Raw genomic sequence first — 22,028 nt, 5'->3', positions numbered from 1 at the left:
CATACCTACACTGCGCAAATATCGCGAGCCGCTTTAGCAAATTTATTCCCACGATTGAACGTGAACAGAAGGCGATGTCAAAAATGCAGCAGAAAAATTTCTTTCGAATGATTTTGTTTTAAATTATTATGAAAATAAAACTTTGTTATTAGTGTTACACAATTTTATTCTTTTACAAAAAATATAGTTGTGTTCTTGTAAAAGAATAAAATTGTATAACACTAATAACAAAGTTTTATTTTCATAATAATTTATAACGAAGTGTTACGAAGTGAATGCAGATTCAATTAAAAAAAAAAAAATTGTTTAATTTTGGTGCTCATTTTTAAAATTGGAAAAACGGACATAACTTATGTTAACACTCCCAATGTTTATACATTTTGACATCGGCGTTGTTAGCTTAATTTTTGTTAATTCCACAGATAAGTTTGTCAAACTGTACGAATGTCCCCGCGCAGGTAGCGGGGTGAGCGGACGATTTCCGTGGATTAGCTGGCGCCATTTTTCACTGAAATGGCCGGCTGCAGGTGCGAACCTCGTGACAAATTACAAAACCACCGTTATTCGGCAACGAAATATAGGGTCAATTTCCCGCGCGCGACAGATTTGACAAAATGGCGGCGCATTCAAAACCGTCTTTTCCCATTCACAGATTCTGGTGACAAATTCATGTTTTCAAAAGTAAAAACCATTACTATTATGAATAATGGGTTTTCTTAACATTTTGGAATGCCGACATAAGTAATGTAACTAGTATCTTAGACTTTGAATTTTTATTAATCTAATACAAATTATGAATTTTTCATATGGCTAGTGTTTATAATATGAACTATGTATGATATTTGATAAACCTGCAATCAAATATTTAAAATTACAAATACTAAATACAGACTGAAAGAACATTTAGCTTCACATAGATTAAATAACGATATATCAAACTATGCATCACATTTAAATAAATTAAAACATAATTTTGACAAATCAAAAAATATACAAATTTTACATAAAGGACATAAGATCAAAAGTTAGATAGATTGGAAATTTTAGAAATAAATAGGATAAAAAATAATTGCGATAGAATTTTAATAAATCAGCAGATAGAATTAAAAAATTCACCCTTATTAGCCCCCTTAGTTGGACCCTGCACATTGTAATAAAACAATAAATATTTTTCATACAATAAAATCTTCTCTTGAAGTACACCGCCAACACATGCTTCAATAATTTGTCTCACTCTGTTCCATTGAAATATTGCGTATTGTATCTTTTTCAACTTATTTTTTTTAAATTCACCTACACTTAAGATAATATTTACTTTTATATAAATTATCCTTACACTGTATAATATTCACCAGTCTGAAGATGCCCATTAGAGGGTGAAAGCGCTAATTAGTCAAAATAAATAAGTTGAAGTGTACCAAGTATTTTTAAAATTAATAACTTACATGTAAATATAAGTTATTACATCACTTATGGTATCCTTCAAACATATCCTTCAAAACATGGACTTTAAAAATGAAATTTTTATATACGTATGCCATGCAAAATAAATCAGTCCGATTTATGTAAAATTTTATGATTTCCAAAATTCGCTTAACGTGGTTCGTATATAACTAGTTCGAATTATCTGATTTGTATTAATTTCGAATTTCTTATAACGCGGATAGATATAACACGATACGAATTAATCGCGTTGTAGGAACGTTGACTGTAATAGCCACCTACTTATTATATATTTCTTTTAGTGCATAAACAATAACGCCTTTCTTGTAAATTAATTTTCTAATTATTATATCTGCTATTTCAACTAATAATAGGTAAAAAAATATTTTTTACATAGTTTGAAGACAGACCCCTCAAAACGTAATACGTATTGTGAATTTAAGTTCAGTGTAAGTTTATTGATTAACAATGGAAGTTAATTTATACCAAACCTTTAGTATTAATTGTTGTAATTAATCACGATCCCCAGTATAATAGGACCATTCGCCATCAACAAAATAATCTTATTCGGAATTACAAATGGCCTCCGTGCCAACCCGATTATTTAAGACTTTCAGTACCTCGAAGGTTCATCGCTTTGGTCCTATTTTACCTGTCAATAAAAACGTATCTAAGAATTCAGATTTCTATTGAAATTAGACAATTAGATAATCGAACTATTTGAATTCAATCAAAGCTTAAGTATTAGTTATTTATATCAGGAAATCCTTCACATTTAAATCCATACCAACCAGCCGTCAATCATAAATAATGTATAATATATTTTGTTTATTTTAAAAACATAACTGCCTATCATTTTTTGAATGAAGTCATTGAAATAAAAAAAACTCTATCGAAAGGAATACCGATATCTGATAGTATTTGCTAAATTATTGTTGAAAGTTTTAATACAAAAATATATACTTCCACTCTAAGTGTGCCCATGATGAGGGTGTAAAATCTACCACCACATATTTAAATCTTGTAAAAATCCACCCAGCACGATAAAATAACACAGGGTGGATTGATTTATATCATATTATATATATATATATATATATGTTTTTTAATCTTTATTTATTTAATGGCAAATAAATACTCACACAGTACACCATGAAGCTGACTAATCTCCACACGATTTCCTTTTGCAGTTTTTTTTTTACCTGCGAGTAGAAACTAAATAAACAAAACGAAAATAAAATGTCGAGTGGTAAATCTCAAAGACCAGAAATGAAGACCTATTTCTTGAATCTTTTTGAAAGTGATAGTTTTTAGCTCAGTTTCTGTGAATAGTCTATATATTGTGTTTTAGGTTTAAATGTTTTTCTTTTCTTTTTTTAATATTAAGTTCACAGAATGTTTAAATGTTTTTATTTTCTTTTTTAATATTAATTTCACGGAATGTTTAAATGTTTTTCTTTTCTTTTTTAATATTAAGTTCACAGATTGTTTGAATGTTTTTATTTTCTTCTTTAATATTAAGTTCACAGATTGTTTAAATTTTTCTTTCCTTTTTTAATATTAAGTTCATAGATTGTTAAAATTTGTTTAAATTTTTATTGTTTAAATGTATACTATGTATTGTTACAAGAAATGTACTATTTTTTTTATGTACCGTCCCAAATGAGTTTTCTCGTACAACTCCTGGGAATATAATATCATAATATTCATGTCTTATATGTTTTATTAATAAATAAAAATAAAAAAATAATAATAATAAATAAGTATTCACTCGCCCTAATTTTACCGTGCCCTGTGGATTAGGACTATACATAAAATGGGCCTATCTCTTACATACTAACACGTTTAATAGTAATAAAATCTTCTACTACTACTACTACTTCTACAAATATACACGAAATTTTAAATTTATTTACTGCCGTACCTGCCGAAATGAAAAAATTTTTTTTTTTTTTGTACAATACCAAATACTAAAACATTTCATTCAAAATTGAAAAAACACACGAGACTCGCCCTGTTCTGAACTCCACACAGTAGAAAATTATGTTTCCTTCAGAATAAAACATCAACTTGATTAGATAATACAAATGAACTTAAAAGGAACTCCCTCTCTGAACATGACTTTTTACTCTATTGGAGAGGTAAAAACATTATTATAATTTATGTATCTACATACCATATGTAATTTTATTCTTATTTCGTAAACCAATTTTGATTAACAAAAAAGATAAAAACTTTGCGATATATTAAGTATTTTGATGAAAATTAATTTTAAGGAAAAAAATAAGTTACAATAAATTGATCTATTCTGCATCGTTTTTTTCTCCTTTTTTAATAAAGTTATTTTACACCGTTGTGTGCGGATCGTATCTCCCGTGTAAAAAGAGGTTCCATTGTATTGATATCAGAATATTTTATCGCCGAAAGTACAGTTTTTATATAATTAATAGTTTGATCATCGAATTTTTAATATATTCAACAAAATCAATTAAAATTTGATGGGCAAACAGGAGAGTATAACTTTTAAAGAGAGCAAAAAAACGTTATTATGAATTCAATTATTTAGCTACCCTACTCATATTTTACGCAATGGGTTATTATTTACTAATCATTTCATCTGTGCAACCATACTCTAGTAATTTGTATAAATAACAGAAATATTCCAGACTTCGTGAATCAAAATGAGGGACAGAGATGAGTCTACTTATACTGCTAGAACTAACTTATACTATTTGTACCGCTCATATAAATGAGCATACTTATATTACTGAGACCATCATGTTCTATTTTCGTCACTGAAAATATGACACAAATGCTCGTCATTATTTTATTTAAACCAAAGTTTGATAGACACAAAGGTGTTTATTTATGTTTTGAGTGGTAACGTGGGACGAGGACGGCCAAGGAAGACGTGGCATGATTGGCTAAACCAAAATCTTTTGTCTGGTCATGTCTATAGCAGGCAGAACCGGAGGAGATGCATAACAAGGAATGTGTAAGAAACAAGGAATGTATGCCAGGAAAAACGTGTGTGGCGGTCCATCCTCTCTGCCTACCCCTACGGATAAATGGCGTGATGGTAGTAGTAGTAGTAGTTTTGGTTAAGAAGTCGTATAAGTGTTCTGTCAATACCAATTATGCAGATATACACAAGGAATATTTTCTCACATTAATCGTAAAATGATCAAAATACAGTTATACTGTTAAATCAGTCCATCAAAGATTCATCTTTCAGTATAATATTGTTCACTTATAAACTGTTTCGTCTTTGTCCACAGATGTCAGTACGGGGAAGATTCAGAGCCGCCCAAGACGTGCTGCGGGGCGGCGGGCGCGCGCGTGCTCGGGCTCAAGTGGTTCATCGTGCTGGTCGCGCTCGCCGGAATATGCTGCGTGCTCGTGGGCACCGTGCTGGGTGCCGTGCGCGCGTCTGGACGTGCGCATCTCACGGTGCTCTTACTTATGATAGGTAAGCTCACATTCTTTACAAATTATGCGATGTTTTATAAAGGTATTTATTTTTATTTTTATTTTAAATTTCATTAATAAACCCTTACGGGCTACACACATTTAACAAAATATTTTTACAACAATATTTTGAGTTTGTCCAAATTTTTGTAGACAAGGACTGGATTCAACTCCCTGGGGAGCTGTTTATATTAACATATTACAACAGAGATGAAGAACATTTTAGAGAAGGTAATATAGATATTTTCAGGCGTTGCCTAGTATGTAGGTGAAATAATTCAATTAGATGAATGTCACCCGCATAAATAAAGGTTTCAGCTCTTTAACTTCACAAACATCAACAGATGAAAGAATTGAAGGAATATAGATGTTCAAATATAGGCAGAATGGTGTATGTTACACAGTGTGTAAAGTGGCCACTTAAACCAGCCATTGACAGGTCATAAGCCTTAGACTTCTATATTACCCTCTCTTAAATGTTCTTCATCTCTGTTGTAATATGTTAATATAAACAGCTCCCCAGGGAGCTGAATCCAGTCCTTGTCTACAAAAATATGGAGAGTGTAAATGTGAGTCGAGTATAATTGATAAAATTAAGAAAGGGTCTCTGAACTGGTTTCGTCATGTAGAACGAATGGACGACGAAATAGTGGTAAAACAAGTATATATGGTGAAAATGAACGGTAACGTGAGACGAGAACGACCAAGGAAGACGTGGCATGATTAGATATATCAAAATCTTAAGTCTGGTCACGTCAAAAGCAGACAGAACCGAAGGGCATTTATGACAAGATCTACGAATGTGGAAGAAGCTAGGAATGTATACCAGGATAGACGTGTGTGGCGGTCCACTCTCTCTGCCTACCCCTACGGGGAAATGGCGTGATTTTAGTAGTAGTATTTTCGCAGTGTGTGCCGTGTATATAAATAAATATAAAAACATCGATAAGCAGGAATATCTGTTGGTTACGGGGATTTTAGACAAATTTAAATCTTCACTGCGTCCAATGTTTCAGGTTTCGTCTTGTACCTGATACATTTAGATGTATACCCTTAAAGCACTCAATTAAAAAATCACATGCGAACTTTCAAACTTTGTTCCGATTTCTGTTACCCCTATCAAAATATTCCTCAATTATTCGACCCCTCTTCGTCTGCCAATCAAAATTTATTATTCATTAAAATTTTAGATCCTCACATGACGGGCTCCACACAGTTTTCAAGTGTATTAAATTTGCAAACCCTAATGTAACGAAGCACCAAAGTTATAACTGCCCTCATAATCTTGCTTTAATTGATTCCTTTACGATTTAATTAATTTCCTTAACTATTGATAACTTAATTAATTTCTGATTGAATTATTGATACTCCGTCCGACCGCCATTTGAGGTTCTGGTGCTCAATCACATATGTTCAGCACTTCGATTAAAAGTTCTTACCCAACACATATCCATAATATTTTTTTATCGCGTTGGTAATAGGAAAATATCACTTTTTTTACATTTTTGATGTGATAAAGGTCTATGAAACACTCTCCAGTAAAAAAAATAAATCTAATTATTAGTAGCATAAAAAATATTTTCATTTTTTTATTTTTTATTATTTTTTTTTGTTTTTTACAATATACATTCTTATGTACCTTTTGGTAAAACAGAGTATTAAAAAAATAAAGGATAATTACATAGCAATGAAATACATATTAATAGTAAAAATAGTAAACAAAAAATCCCACTAAGGCATGGCCTGTTCGTGGGTATACAAGAAAATGGTAATGAATTTTTGCCCTTATAATAAATAGGTAGTCATAATATTTTTGTGTAACATAAGAAAGAGAAAATAAAATATTATGTAAAAGATTATTTGGTTTTTTTTTTATAGTAATTAAAAAAGGAAATAAAAAATATTTTAAAAAAACTTCATATTAATATTCCTTATTATTAAAGGGCAACTAAATATATCATAGAAAAAAAGAGTTCATATCTTTAGTTTGAATCCAGGATAGTGCGTGTTTTTTAAAAGAAGGAAAATTTTTAAAGTTTGGAATCAATGAAATATTATCAGTAAAAAAATAATTCAAAATTATGCATGTCTCTGTGCGAGCTTCGTTTTAAAATGTGGTATTTCTAACACACGATTCCTTCTTTGACTTGATCTATTTGAATTACCTGTAAATAAATTTTGGTTCTTAAATACATATTTCAAACATTGAAAACAATATATTTGTCTTATTGTCTAAAAGTTTATCTTCTTGGAACAATTGGAAAGAGGGAAAGGTGCGACTTTTGTGACGCATTATTTTTAATATACATTTTTGAACAGTTTCTAATGGTTTAATATGGTTGTTGTAAGTTCCTCCCCATCCAATTATCCCATAGGAAAGCGATGTCTGTACAAGTGCATAATATACCATTTTAATAGTATTTACATCATCATATTATGGAATATAAAATCTAATAACCAAATTTTTATTAAATCATCTCATATGGAATCTTTCAAGCTTTTCTATTATTTAATGAAATATGTTTATTCCTTCTTATAAATTTTCTGTTTTAAGCTGTATGATTCCACAATAAACAAATAAATTACGCGGAACAAAATGTACGCCATTTCCTTTTGCCCGTTTTCTTAATGCGTAGATTATGTAGGTAACTACTATTTTTCGGAAAAAAGGCTGTTGGATTAATCTCGGCTTTTCCTAGCCAGGCAGAGTTTATCGATATGTAGTGCCTACCTGTGTAATACATAATAATATCTAGTCATGACCATAAATAAGAATATAGCTTATTGCTAGACCCTTTCGGGGTTTTTATTGCGGTTAAAATTTATCCTACCGATGTTAACGATTTCATATGCTACACATTTTACCTAAAATGTTGTAAGAGATTGCGATTTTCTGTATCATAGATAAATATCTTTACAGTTGGGTAAATTACAGGTTTTGGTTCTATTGGTGAATAAACTGGATTGAGTAAATATTGTTGTAATCTTTTTAATATTTTGAGGATGTTTATATAATCTGTATTTAAGGAGAGGAAGTAGGCTAGTGAGCACGGGTGAGTTAGGTATTTTATACGATGCACAAAAACACGTTTTTCTTAGATTGAAGTCTCAACAATACCTTAAGCGACGCGACGTCCATTCGGGTCCAATGTTTACCTCGAACAAACAAACAAACAAACAAACAAACCCTCACGCCGTAGGCAGAGATAATAAAACGTTATATCACTCTGTCTTTGCATACAGAACTCGCCTCCTCTACATTCATACATCTTGTCATGCACGCACGCCAATTATTCTGACCGTGCCATGTCTTTCTTGGTCTTCCTCGTTTTCTGCATACGTCTACATTCGCATCGTAGATCTTTTTAGCATTTCTTTCGCTGTCCATTCGCTCTACATGTCCTAACTAACGCAGCATCCCTTTCTTTTTTGACGATAATTCTTGTCGCAGTATCTCGACATAGTGCACGAATTTCGACATTTGTGCACCTATCATGCACCGTTTTACCACACGTTCACCTGAGAGATCACATTTCTACTGCAAATGCATACATAAATAACCTTCTTTCATTATTGTTTGAAATCGTCGTAGACCTTTGTTACCAAGAATTGCAGGTCTCATCTCGAACTATTTCGAAAACCTTACCTCGAACAATTGATTTTTCGCTCGGTTTACTCCTTATGAATTCGAAAATCGCGCACGGCTTATTGAATTTGGCTAATATATTTATTTTAGCACTTGTACAATTCAAGTTCACTTTTTAACATGATGCCTTAACACTAGCCAAGTGAAATTTTCAGAGTTACTTTTCCATAAACAAGAGTAGTTTTTAAAATAGGATGTAGAAAAACTTTTTATGTAAAAGAAAATTTTTTATAGCCCTTAAAAGTTAGTTGAAAAATTAAGTTTGCATATTTTTTGGAAAAGATTATTTTTTATTTGGAATTAATTCAAATAACGACTCAAAACTGTATTAACAATAGAATCACTATGTAAAGCGCCCTTGAGGTATTTTATTACGAAAATGGCGCTGTATAAGTTATCCATAATAAAGTAGGATTAAAGACCTACTATTAAGCTACTTGTAAAAAAATAATACTATCGTAGACCTTATAGTTTGGCTACGCTTGGGACATCCAGCCTAAAATCGGATTTTTACTAAAAATTCTTAAAAATCTGCATGACTTTTAAACGATTGAAAATCGCTGAACATACATTGGAGTTAAATCGATAGGCATTGAGGTTCTCCATCGCTCTGCCACCGATGATCCACCCTCCCAGTTACAGGCTTTATATTATATAGAAAGTTTTTTTTAAAATTAAGTTTAGTTTTAAATCTCTAAATTAACCCATTATCTTATATGCAATGCCGGGAGCACAAGACAGTGTTCCTTTGCACTTAGGTATCAACAAAATACATCAATTTTGAAACTTTGTATACCTAATCGCTTTAAGCACACTATATCCTACTGTAATTAATTAAAGAAAGGACATCCAAGAAATTATTTTACCTTGAACCTTTCCCATTAAACGATTCAATTAAAACTTGCTTACCTACCGTTTTAAAACCCCATTAAACCCTTTTCATTCCAATAAAATATATCCCATAGGCAAAACGTTCTGTTTAGCGTAATTAAAATTTAATACGGATGAACATTATTATGCTATAAACAAACATGGTAACATTATTTGATTTTTATTTTAGCATAATAAATATATACTTTTTATTTAAAATTAAAGCTATTGTATGATATATGTATCATGTAAAACGGTGCTGCATTATTATGTTGGTACTTATTGGTAAATATCACTATTTTTGCCATTTTGGATTAATAAGGGTCTATGAAATATTTTCAAGTAAATATATTTTTTTAATTTATAATTTTGAATTCTCGTGAAAACGCTTCATTGCATTGGCCACTTCCCTTATACGTCACGATTCGCATTGAATGTTGAGGCCGTCGTATATTATTTCATCCACGTTTATTTACATATATTAGTGATTTTACAACTATTTTTTTGTGTATTATGTCTGGAAGAAAATGTAATAAATAATGCATAGTACCCGGATCCTTCGTAAAAAAAAACACGCGACAATAATGGCCCGAACAAATAGTAAGAAAAAACGCCAAACATGGTAGACAAACATGAATATTGACGTCATGAATATCACGATTGGCGGCCTCCGTGGCGTAGTGGTCAAGACGCTTGACTCACGCACGGAAGGTTCCGGGTTCGATTCCCGGTGAGAACACAAAAATTTAAAAATGTGATTTTTCTCAAGCCTGGTTGTTCTGTAATGTAATTCACCACTGTAATTGGGCCTCCTGGCCTGTTGTGGTGCAAAAAAATGAAATGAAATGAACGATCAATCATGGCTCGTTTTCGTTAAGGCGTATTTTTTAACCATTTTATTTTTTAAATTATGAATAAACACATTTTACCACAATATCGGTATTCATTGTATGTGATATTTTTCTATTTAGCCACCATTATTTTAGGTACCTACCTCCGTTGCCATAGGGGAGCATAAACCATCAAGTTTAAAATGTTCAAAATCGTTTTTTAAACATTATTTTATAGTCTTTATTAACTGGGAGGCAAAAATTATTTGATATTTTACTTATGTTTTTTAAACACAAAGCTCTTAGCCTCGTGGAGTTAGGGATGCGTTATTATTTTTTTTGTTACATGAATCTTTATATGAATGAATAAATAAAATAAATAAATAACCTTTCCGATTCATGTATCTCAAATTCGTTCTTATTGATCAATTCTGTTCATATTTTTTGTGTTCAAACTGTTCCTTGTTATGATATGTAATATTTGTTCCATTGAAAGGATATGTTTAAATTATTTATTTATTTTTTACAATGAAGTGTATTGTAATTTTACTAGTCATTAAGATTTATCTACCCATATATGCATATATATATTTTACTGTATCTCTTTTCTGTTAAATAGGCGCTATCAGGTTTTTGGTGGGTTTTTTTCTATTAGTGCCTATTTTAATTCATGTTGGAATTCTGTAAGTTTCGTCATATTTTTATTATGACAATTATCATTTTATGTTATTCTTGTACATATTTGTTTTTTGTCTGTTGCTCGTATTCATATTGTTATTCCTTTCTGTCATTATGTTTATTATAATTTGTAAATCCATGTAACCTGTTTTTTGGCCGATGTTATTATGTTTTGGTAGAAGGCCCTAATGAAGAAAAAAAAATTGATGCTCTTGTTGATTTTTTTAAACTCAAATCATATAATTTGATTAATATTAAATACAAAACCGGTATTTCTTATGTATCAACTCTTACTGCCTCCACTTACCATGGAATCACTTCTCTACAATACCGCAGAGTGTGTGCGGACCAACTACTGCTTCACAAAATTATGACAGGAATAGTTGACGGTACGGAACTACTTAGTTTAATAACAATTCATGTGCCAGCCAGGATTTGTAGACGATACCACCTGTTTCATGTACCAATAAGTAAAACATCGTATGTTAAAAATGCTTTTTTTCGTTGGACTTTTTCAGTGTACAATACAAAATTTAAAGACATAGATTACACAAACATCTGTCTCTCATCACACTCTGTCAGATTTAAAATGTACACTAAAAATGCATTATGTAACTTTGTAGACATTATAATAATAAATATGTACATCTCCCTTCCCCTCCTTATCCTCTCTTCAAGCATCCTTGTCCTAATCCCGCCCAATTTACTTACTGTTCTTAAAAAAAATATAAAAATATTTGATTATTTAAAAATATTTAAGAGTACATGAAAATAACATTTTTGTATGTATAAACTTATATGTATTTATTTAATATGGAATATATTTTCTTTACTAGCTTTGTATACTTTGTGGAAATCTGTTATTAGTTCTGAGTTTATACACTATATCTGTTTGTTTACTATAAATATGTATGTAGAACTGTTGGTTTACCAAATAAAATAAAATACTTCATATCAGTATTAATCAGTAATAACTATGCAGAAATACCTACAAAACCGCATATTGATGTTATTTAATTATGTTTATTTGACAAAATTAATGGTGAATAGTGGATTGTATTTTCTGACTAATTTACTTAATGTAGAAGCTAAATGATTTTTCTCATTTTTGTAAGGCTGTAAGAGACATGTGTGCCATTATTGAAAATGTCTTCTTTTACAGTTTGAATTTAAGCATTTAACATTCACTGCTTAATAATTTCTATTATTTTTAATGTATCCCAAATATTAAAGAAAATACTTAAAATATTTATTTCGTCTTTAATTAATGAGATTTTACGTAACATTTTACAACATTGTGAAACGCGTTTTTCTACAAAAGACTATCAGAATTTTTATTTTACGGGTTAGCATTATTTCATTTTGTTTTACGATTTGACAGACGGTAAAAAGTTATAGTCGATTGTCATAGATAAAAAATAATTGCCACGTGCCTATTTCTATAGTTATGACAGCAAATTCCATAAAAAATGATTTGGCATATTATACCTTTTATTAAAGGCTTTATTTTATGTGAAAACAATAAAATAAAACGGATTTTATCGGCTATCAAAATACATTTTGTATGTGATTCGAAGATCCGAAATTCGCGCTAAAGTATAACATAACTTTTGGTACCAATGTGGGGAATTCGGGGTTTTGCTATGAGTAAATATGGCGTTATGTTATTAAGGTGAAATAGTTGAACTTGTATTTGCCAAGCTTTACTATCCTGATAATTTTCCTGCAGTGTAAGGCTTTTACTACAGAATTGGACGACCCTAAACCCACACCATAAATTCTCAATGTAGGTTGCCTTGCAATAGTTTTATCTAAACGATTGTACCTATTCGATGTCAAATTATGGCCCATGTACAACTTGCCCCGTTTCGCAATACCAAAACTCGGATACCAGCGGAATTTCAATAATTCAATTTAGCATAAACTTGCTCCGGCTAACGTCTGCCATTGCCATTTATTAATACCAGCTATTAAAACTTCTGCTCACATCACGCCATTTTCCTGGGGGTAATCAGAGAGGATGGAATACCACACACTTATATCCCGGCGTACAATCCTAGCATCTTACATTTTTATCTCGTCGTGAAAGCACTTCCGAGACATGGCTTTTAAAATAAACCAGATAAAATCAGACCAAATTTAAGGTTTTAATATAATATATCTGATCATGACAAGTCTCTCTTCACTTCACTGTCCTATATTTCCACTCACACAATGGCTCACCTTTTAATTATTCTTTCCTCCCGGTGGAGGCCTCCATGGTGTAATGGCTAAGACCCTAGACTCACGCACGGAAGGCTCCTCTGTTTCTCTTTTTATTCCGTATAATTTTAATTGTTTTCTAGTGTATATTCGAAATTATATAACTTCAAATTACTAAATAAATATAACAGTGTAAGTCACTCTTCAAGCACAAGAGCTATTCTCTTTTTTGGAAACTTACAGTTATAAAAATTCTGAAAGTAAATTGTACTAGAAAAAAAACATGTTTCATTTGTGTAACTATATTATTTTTTTAATTTTTAAAAAATTCCGCTCCACTGAAATTCCTCATTAAGTTCAGTGAGTCCTTCCAGTTAACTATTTACGTGATTATTTTTGAGAAATTCTTTTATGTTCATTAAACATCTTATTCAAATTACGTACGCCAACGTGTCAAAAGAGTTCCTGCGGCTTTCAATCCGCTGTAATCGCACCGCAAAACAAGAAACATCTGGTTACAATCTAGAGCCCAGATTCCGGCTCCAAACCCCGAACCCTTGCCTTTTTTGTCAGTTCACCGATTCGGGGGCTTAGTGCGAAATCCTGATAAATAATGCGGGGCGTGTGGCGCGCCATACATTCCACGCTGATACCATCGCTACCGAGAGGGATTTCTAAACTAATTCGAAACATAGATAACTACACCGGTACCTACCGTAAAACAAATATTTATGTTTGCAACATTTTTTGTTACTCAGATTCTATTTTTAAATCATTGACATAGTAATACCATTCATGACATCGTTTTACAGTCACTGGCAACCTATCGTATATAGTAGGCTGGGGAGGTTGCACGGCGTCTATCATATTATCTTTATATATATAATTCCTCTGTACGTGTGATGTCACTGAACTCCTCCTAAACGGCTAAACCGATTAACGTGTGGTTTTCAGAGAAATGAAGATCTTTGCGCTGTGCGTGTTCGTAGATATTAAAATCTTCAATCTAATATGTAAAAAAAAGTAAGGAGCATATATTTTTTATTTATCGATCTACCAAGGTTGCTTTCGAGGAGAATGCATTTGTAAAAAAAATAGAAAGATGTTGTTTTTTGTGTATAAAAAATGTCGTTTTTGAATGTTTACAAACAGCATTTGTTTTTTGTGGATATTAATCAGACCCTTTCCTTAAATTCCTTATAATTTCTACCCATTTATTTCTTTTTACTTGATTTTTGGTAATACTAAAAAAATATTAAATTCAATATATTTTTATAAATCGTTTTCCTACATAAGTACACCCCTCTGTTGGTGAAAAGACCGGAGAAAAAATATTTATTTAATGTTTTGGAATTCAACAAGTACCTAGGTACCTACTTATCAATGAAAAGTATTTTTTCAAGCTAAAAGCAGGCAAGCCAACGTTCTCTCAGGACAACGTCTGTCGGGTCCGCTAGTTACAAATATAATTATTTTTTTGTTATTCTTGTATATTCACATTATTTTCATGTTTGTGTGCATTTTGTTATTCATTGTCCGTTCTGTTTTTGTTGCTTAAATATAACTTTTCGATGTTGTCATGTTTTAGTAAAAGACCCATGTAAAGGAAAAAAATATATATGCATTCTTATGATTCACCCTAATGTTTTAATTTTGGCTCCATTTTCAACGAGTTGTATTTACAACAATAAAATAATATTAAAAAATTGGGAATCAAGTTTGGGTGGAGTGGGCTTTGAACCTCGGACCTCTGATCCATAAGTCCGCAACACTAGCGGCACTAGCCACGGGACCACAACCCCGTTTGTTTTTTCTTAGGTACCCCACAATAAAAAAAACCCGTTTTTATTCATAACAATACTACGAGTCTTAAAAGTATATGCAGTGGCAGTTAATTTTGATGAATAAGTATTTGAACATTGGTTTTCTGTCACAAATGCTCATGTTTTTTATTATATTTTAAATGTAAAATTATTTTATACTCTTTCTGTAAAACATTAAAATGAAATCACATTCTTAAGTATATGTTTTACAATAAATAAATAAGTATTTTACTCCAAACATTCCAATAAACCTTATATTTCTCGTTTCCAGGTGTAGGTTTAGTGCTGGTGACAGTTAGTGGCGTGGCGTGGCGCGCCGTGGGGCGGCGCCGTGCACGCGCGGGCGCCGCGCGCGCCGCTGCGTTGGGCCCCGGCGGCCCGGGACGACGCGGGGGCGCGGCGTGCGCGCGGGCGCACCACCCCTACGCGGCCATGCTGTACCCAGAGTTCCACTGCCGCCCCCCGCCGCCCTCCTACCAGGCGTCCATGCACGAATACAGATTAAGGTAAAACTGTTTTTTTTTACTAGGTGGCCCCATAATGATTCTTCGCAAACTCCGGATTAGAAGTACAAGATTCGAACTCTACCACAACTTGGGTCCAATTTGCAATCTGAGAGGTAAACGGTACTGAAATATCGACATTAACGAGGTCGCTGATAAATTGGCGACGCTGGGAGCTGAGACCGCTCCAATAGGCCTAGAGCTGTACAGTGGGTTGCCCAAATGTGCTCCTCGTAATAAACCTAGGTTGTGGGCTCTTTTGAGAGCATAACGTTCTAACAAAAAGCATCTGGTCAGCACCATGCGAAGGAACTCTAAAGGGAAACTCTCAAAGGTTTTCATTTGAGCTAAACAAAGTGAGACTTATCGCTAAAGTCGTTACAGGACGCTGCAGGTTGAATAAACATCTTGCTAGAATAAACATTTCTGAGACTTCTAGAAGTAGGTTCTACAGTGCATATGATGAAAGAACATACGTATTATATGTGAACGGGATGCTTTATATGTTTTTTTTAATCCGCATCCTCGAGGGGCCACTGGTTTCACCTGAGGATGTTATAACGCTCGTCCCCTACCTGAAACCCAATTATTTAAGGATCTGGACTTGGAAGGGAGATTTTGCAATGATAGAACTCTCGTCCTCTACTCAGTAGCTGGCTAGTAAAGAGCCTGGGCTCTTTAAAGATCTGGGCTTGGAGGGCGAGAACTTATTATTTATGGGGTGGGAACTCATCACAATAGATGTACACTAGAGTGGGCCGATGATGTATGAAGTTTTTTTTTTTTTTTAAGACATCAAAGTGAAAGGGGTCTAAAAAGTTTCATTTTGAATCACATTGAACGTAAAAATTATCTAAAAAAATATTCCATACTACTTTTGGCCCTCAACCGAGGTTTGAAGTTTATCACTGTCTGAACATTTTGTTAATTATCTATAATAATAAAATATTTTTTTGTTAATAAATATATAATTTAATCATATTACAAATTCGTTTTATAACTACCAAAATGCAAAAAGTTTACACTCCGCGGAACTGATTCCGTTGAGCGCCTGGCTAATATTGATGAAAACAATGGCTCAGTAAAACAATGCCACCCATTTATTACAAAACAAAGTGCAACTCACGTCCGTAGATACTTATTAAATAAGGTTTAATGCACATTATAAAATTTAATTGGACTGATTTTCTTACTTTAATACGAAATGACAGTCGGTTTAGCACAAAAAAAATACTTTTTAGAAAACTTCAAGCTCTGGTTGGGGGCCAAAAGTAGTATCGAATATTTGTTTTGATTATTTTTGTATTCCGAGTAATTCAAAAGGCAACTTTTTAGACCCTTTTCATTTCAAAATTAGGAAAAAAAATATCGGCCCCCCAGGTCACAGTGACATGAGAAATTTATATAGCTCTGACTCCCAATTTCCAGAACAAGAATATACAGTTCTTCCAGAGAAAATAGAACTGAAATCCTCCGAAAACCGGAGTACTCTTAGGAAATAAAGAAGATTTCTTGATCACTCGATTGAGTAGAGATACCTACGCCTCAATATCATCGGGAGGGCTGATATGAAATGTTAATTTTGAAGGTAATTTCACTGTAATATTTTATGGTTTCTCGTTTCTGGACTGGATCTTAAGAGTAAAACAGACCTTACCTTCACATATTAATTAATATTCGCTGCAATTGCAGTAGCAATACAGTGTTCTATGCACCACTAGGTATGTATAGGGAATAATTATGATAATTTCTGTAAATTATAATAATAAAATCATTATTTTTTATATATTGTCTTTTACACATAAGAATACTGGGTTTATTCTTGGTGAAATTGCAATGATTTATTGCTGTTTTTCTCAATCCTGGGTGTTCTGTAATAGGATATTTTCACAAATCGGGAATAACGTTAAAAATATAATATTTATTTAGAGCAGATTTTTACGATTCTAATTATATAACTATCAATGTATTCAGAACAAGTTTTCATTTATAATTTTCGAGTTCAAAAATGAGGACATATAAAACGCCTTGCAATTTACATGACGTCATTTTGACGTCTCGCGTAATATCGCCGACTGCTCTTCTAATAAATATTGTGTACAAGTTTGGCGCCAAAACGTCATACATGTTGTTTATCCCACACGACTGAGAACGTCTCGTTTTCAAGTAATTCAAAATATGCATACTTAAAATAACCTTTGTAGAAAATTTATCTGACTTCGTATGAAAAAAAGATGCTCATTTGCTTATTTAAAAATTAAAATAATAATAAAAAATGTGATAAGACCCTATTCACCACTTAATCTGACATCTTGACTGTTGAGTATAAAACATTACAAAATCTCTCTCCACTACGCTTAAATCCAGCACCACAAGATTTTCTATTATGAAAATACACCAAATGTAGCCAATATGTGCGGATGAGTGTTATCATTTTTCTTACTTTAAATTTACAGATTACTTCTGTTGGATCGTGCTGCTTCCCCTCCCCCAGTTGCCTGCCCCCCTCCAGCCTACAGGCCTCGCCCTAGGTACTAACCTAACATTTAATATCTATATTAATTCAAAAACAATAAAATCTGACTACTATACTACTATATTTTTCAAAACATTGTTTTTCGCAAGTTCAAATATTTAACGTGTTTGGGTTTGCAGCTTGGCATTTAGGACACCACAACAATGAGGAAGTTTGGTGTTTTTATTTATTTGTTAATAGACCATCAAGCTAAGCCAAATATAAATAATATTTTTAAGTATCGCATTATCAGTGCTATGATTTTTGATTTATGAAGTTTTGTAATTTTAAAATTCCTCACTGTAACTTTGAAATCATACCACCCACAAAGTCAAAAGTTCAGGGTGGTGAGAGTTTCTGGCAATCATAAAAACAAATTATTTGTACCCGCTCAACGTCGAAACACGCTTAATGTCTAAAAACATGACTGAAATCAAAAATTGACATTGCAAAGTAGTTCATTTTTGTAAATTTTTTCATACATTTTTGAGAAACTTTGCCATACAGTTAAATGCTCCAATTTTTACATGTAAAAAAACATAATCTATATCCAATTTCCCGTAGAAACTTTACCATTAGACAAATTGTGTTTAGTTTAGATACAAAATATATTATGTTGTTCTTTTTCTAGGGGTATCGCAGGCGGGGGCCCTCCATACACAGGTCGCGGCGCCAGAGGGCGGCGGAGGCCGGAGCCTCGCACCCCGGCACCTTCACTCTCTGCCGTAGTCATCCAAAACATCGCTCTGGAGCCCTACGACGATGTAAAGTACGACGACGGGCCAGAAACCGAGCCCCCGCTAGGGGACTCCAAAGGGGAGGAACTTCAGGGAGAAGGAAACCTCGTCACCATTGTACAAACTCAAGACTCCAGCCCCGTCATCGTCACAGTGTCCGGATCCATGCCGGAAGAAAGGACCAATCAGACGCATTTGTCTGAAATAGATATCCTAGCGCATCTGTGAAACAACGAACTGTAGATATTGTTATATTAATGTTTTATTTTCAATTGTGGTTTGGATGTTTTGTTTAATATGAGCCGATGATTGGAAATTACTCCCATAATCAAATTTATTTTTAAATACATTGATCGACATCTGTTGGACATCTCAGTTGAAGAAATAATCAATCACCATGCTATCAAGTTTGATACATAAATGCTAGTAAATCATTTCTTATTTGTGGAACATAATTATGTAACTAATTTCATCAAACATGATGATTTCATAAACTGGGTTATCTGATCGAAGTTACATTTGCTTTAAATTTTGTATCGTCTTATTAATACAGAAATACTACATAATTCATGATTCTACTTATGACATAATATTTCACCTAGTAAGGTGATTATCTAACTCAATATTCATTTTTTGGTAAAATAATAATGCTCAGGTTCTAATTTTTGTTTGTAAATATCTCTTGTTTTGCAAATGAATACTAGATAAAAATTGAGATCAAGTTTATACCGCAGTATTTAAACATTATCAAAAGTTCAAAATCTTTTTTAAAACTCTATTAGAATCGTACATTTTGTTTAGTTTTTGTAATTGATTAGAAAGTCATATTTTATTGGTAAACTTTAATTATTTACTTAACAAAAACTTAGCTGTATCAAATTTGATTACTGATGCAAATAATAAATTTAGTAGTCATATTACACCAACTGATTTAATGTCATCCTCATATGTTTAAAGAAAAGTTGATACACCTAATTTAACTTCTCATTTTCATATTATTAGGAAAATTATTTAGGTTATTGGACTGTAGTTCAGTGCGGATTTGTGCATAACTTTATATAAAATGTATCATATAAAATTTAAGTGTGTATTGTTTTGTGTGATAAGCTTTACTTACATAAAATTTTAATTCAAACTGGACATGTGCCTGCTATAATAATATTAAGAATGGATTATAATTATGACGTGTATAGTTGTATGTGTAATATTTGCTTTATAATATATTAACGTAGAATTAAGGAAGCCAAAAGATGTATAATTATTCTTAAACTTTACCTGACTTGTGTACGAGGCTTTACCGAAACTCCATATGAATCTTTGTTATTATTCAACCCAATATTGTAAAGTTCTTCTGTTAGTGTAATAATGAATATTTATCTCACTTTCTAGCACTAATCCTTCTACAAACTTTCATATTTTCTTCTTAAAATAATTTTCTCTGCCTTTATTTGTGATCTTAATCAATGTACATATTGAAAATTTCAATTATCGTAAAATGTGAATGCGAATTCATTTGATAAAATAATAATATGTAGCATAAACAAGTTTAAAACGACACATTAAGATACGGCGCAAAATAAAAATCTATGATTATTGGACATTTGGAACAAGATTAATTCTGCATCTTCAACAATATAACTTTTTTCTGTTATATGTACTTACAAATTGTATAAAAATAAACTTTTCTTGAACTTAAAATACATTTCAGAGTAATGCATACTTGGATAAGTATTTTCCATAACATAAAAATACATTATTGCGCCAATGCTAGCTGTACAGGGGGGTGTACTATTATTGAAAAAACAAATAGAGTCGAAAGTTTTGAATCCCAATTTGCGAGGCTTGTGGAGTTTACAAATCTATCCATCCACCGGACTTATAAATAGGAGATTTTATTCTTTACTTATTCAATACAAATAAGTATCAATTATTTATTTTTTTCTAGATAAATTTATCTTTTGCCCAAAGTCCAAACATAATTGTTATATTTGCGAATACACTTAAAGAAATACATAAATTATGAAATTCTTCAACTTACAATAATTATGTTGAGAATCTAAAAATCACCTCCCATTTCCTAGTAAAATAGTTTTAAATACTTCATAACATTAAAAAAAAAAAACAATAACAACTTAGCTATGTATTGAAAAACAGTGTCTGCTTAACAAAGTAGTTTTTGTTTTATCCCTTTTTTAAAAGTTGCTTTGCTTGAAGAATCTTTCCTCTTTGCAGTCTATTTAAGCATCTGATAACTTATCTCTCCACTAAAATGTACCGGCAAAATTAGTATTTCTCTTCCGTGGAAATAAATAATTCGTTAAGTCCTTACCTACACAACATAGCTTTGTAATTTAAAACTAAAATCTATTCGCATTCAGTCTATTTATTTGTTTAAGGATACATTTATTTAAACATTGTCAACTAGATGTTGTGGTATATTTTTAAAATTGTTTTAATTTGAAATCAACCTTAAAGAATTAGTAAAATTTGTCTAAACAGGGATGATATGAAAATAATATAATCATGTATTGTCACAGATTAGATTTTTTCACATGTCCCACATCATACAAGTTACTGGACGTTGGACGATTATAATATTGTATGTTCATTATATTACTCTATCTTCAAGTTTGATACTGTGCTAATGCAGTCTGCGTTTGTTGGCCATATTATATTTTTATATTCGATTGGCAAATATCATCATATCTTGTTTCTAAATGTGTAAACCATTGAATGTTTTTCTTTTGTAAGTAATTATTTCTCCTACTTTTAAGGTATATGATAGTGTAAAATAATTTGATAGTACATAAAACGGCACTGTAGAAAGAAATGTTCAAATTGGGGTTTGATAAATAAGTGTGGTAAGAAAAGAACCAGATTTCATTTGATTATTTATAAATTGATTACTCGCCAAATTGTTAACCCTTTCAATATTTTACATACATGTATATAATAAATAAACTGATGAAATTCAATCGAAAACACAGTTGAATATTTTTCATTGAAATTTGTGAATCTTGAGAAGTTAATTATTTATTGTTGAAAATTGATTTACGGGTATTCAAGTATATTGTTAATAATGATAAATTAGAAACAAATCGCAATGAAATGCCATCCGAGAGTTTTTCTGTGACGGCCAAACAATACCAGTATTTGTGCAAAGAACTTTTTATATGAAAAAAATAATTGGCAGTCTCGTAAGGATTGATAATATAATTTGTTTTCTTTAAACTATAAAAAACATAAAAGTACTTTACAATAGTTTCTATAATTTTTATTTACCTTACCCTGCCATGCTTAAACTCATGTCCCC

General features: G+C 31.8%; 1 protein-coding gene across 1 annotated transcript; it reads left to right on the top strand.

Moving 5' to 3' along the window:
* Positions 1 to 513: 513 nt before the first annotated feature.
* LOC148272503 (uncharacterized) lies at positions 514 to 20,298 on the top strand. The gene is made up of 5 exons (XM_088239961.1): positions 514 to 527; positions 4,722 to 4,912; positions 15,232 to 15,466; positions 17,920 to 17,994; positions 18,610 to 20,298. The coding sequence occupies exons 1-5, from the start codon at positions 514 to 516 to the stop codon at positions 18,941 to 18,943; spliced, it is 849 nt and encodes a 282-aa protein (XP_088096087.1). The 3' UTR covers positions 18,944 to 20,298.
* Positions 20,299 to 22,028: the final 1,730 nt, after the last annotated feature.

This window comes from Micrasema longulum, unplaced genomic scaffold, assembly GCF_059751315.1.
Source record: "Micrasema longulum isolate JH-2025_06_02 unplaced genomic scaffold, ASM5975131v1 h1tg002313l, whole genome shotgun sequence".
Classification (NCBI taxonomy): domain Eukaryota; kingdom Metazoa; phylum Arthropoda; class Insecta; order Trichoptera; family Brachycentridae; genus Micrasema; species Micrasema longulum.
This window is presented reverse-complemented; position numbering and strand designations above follow the sequence as displayed.

Bases quoted from the DNA above. Each gene is read 5' to 3' on its own strand.
- LOC148272503 (XM_088239961.1), top strand. The intron at 4,913-15,231 runs GTAAGCTCACAT...TCTCGTTTCCAG, and splicing joins GGTGCTCTTACTTATGATAG to GTGTAGGTTTAGTGCTGGTG. The intron at 17,995-18,609 runs GTACTAACCTAA...TTCTTTTTCTAG, and splicing joins GCCTACAGGCCTCGCCCTAG to GGGTATCGCAGGCGGGGGCC.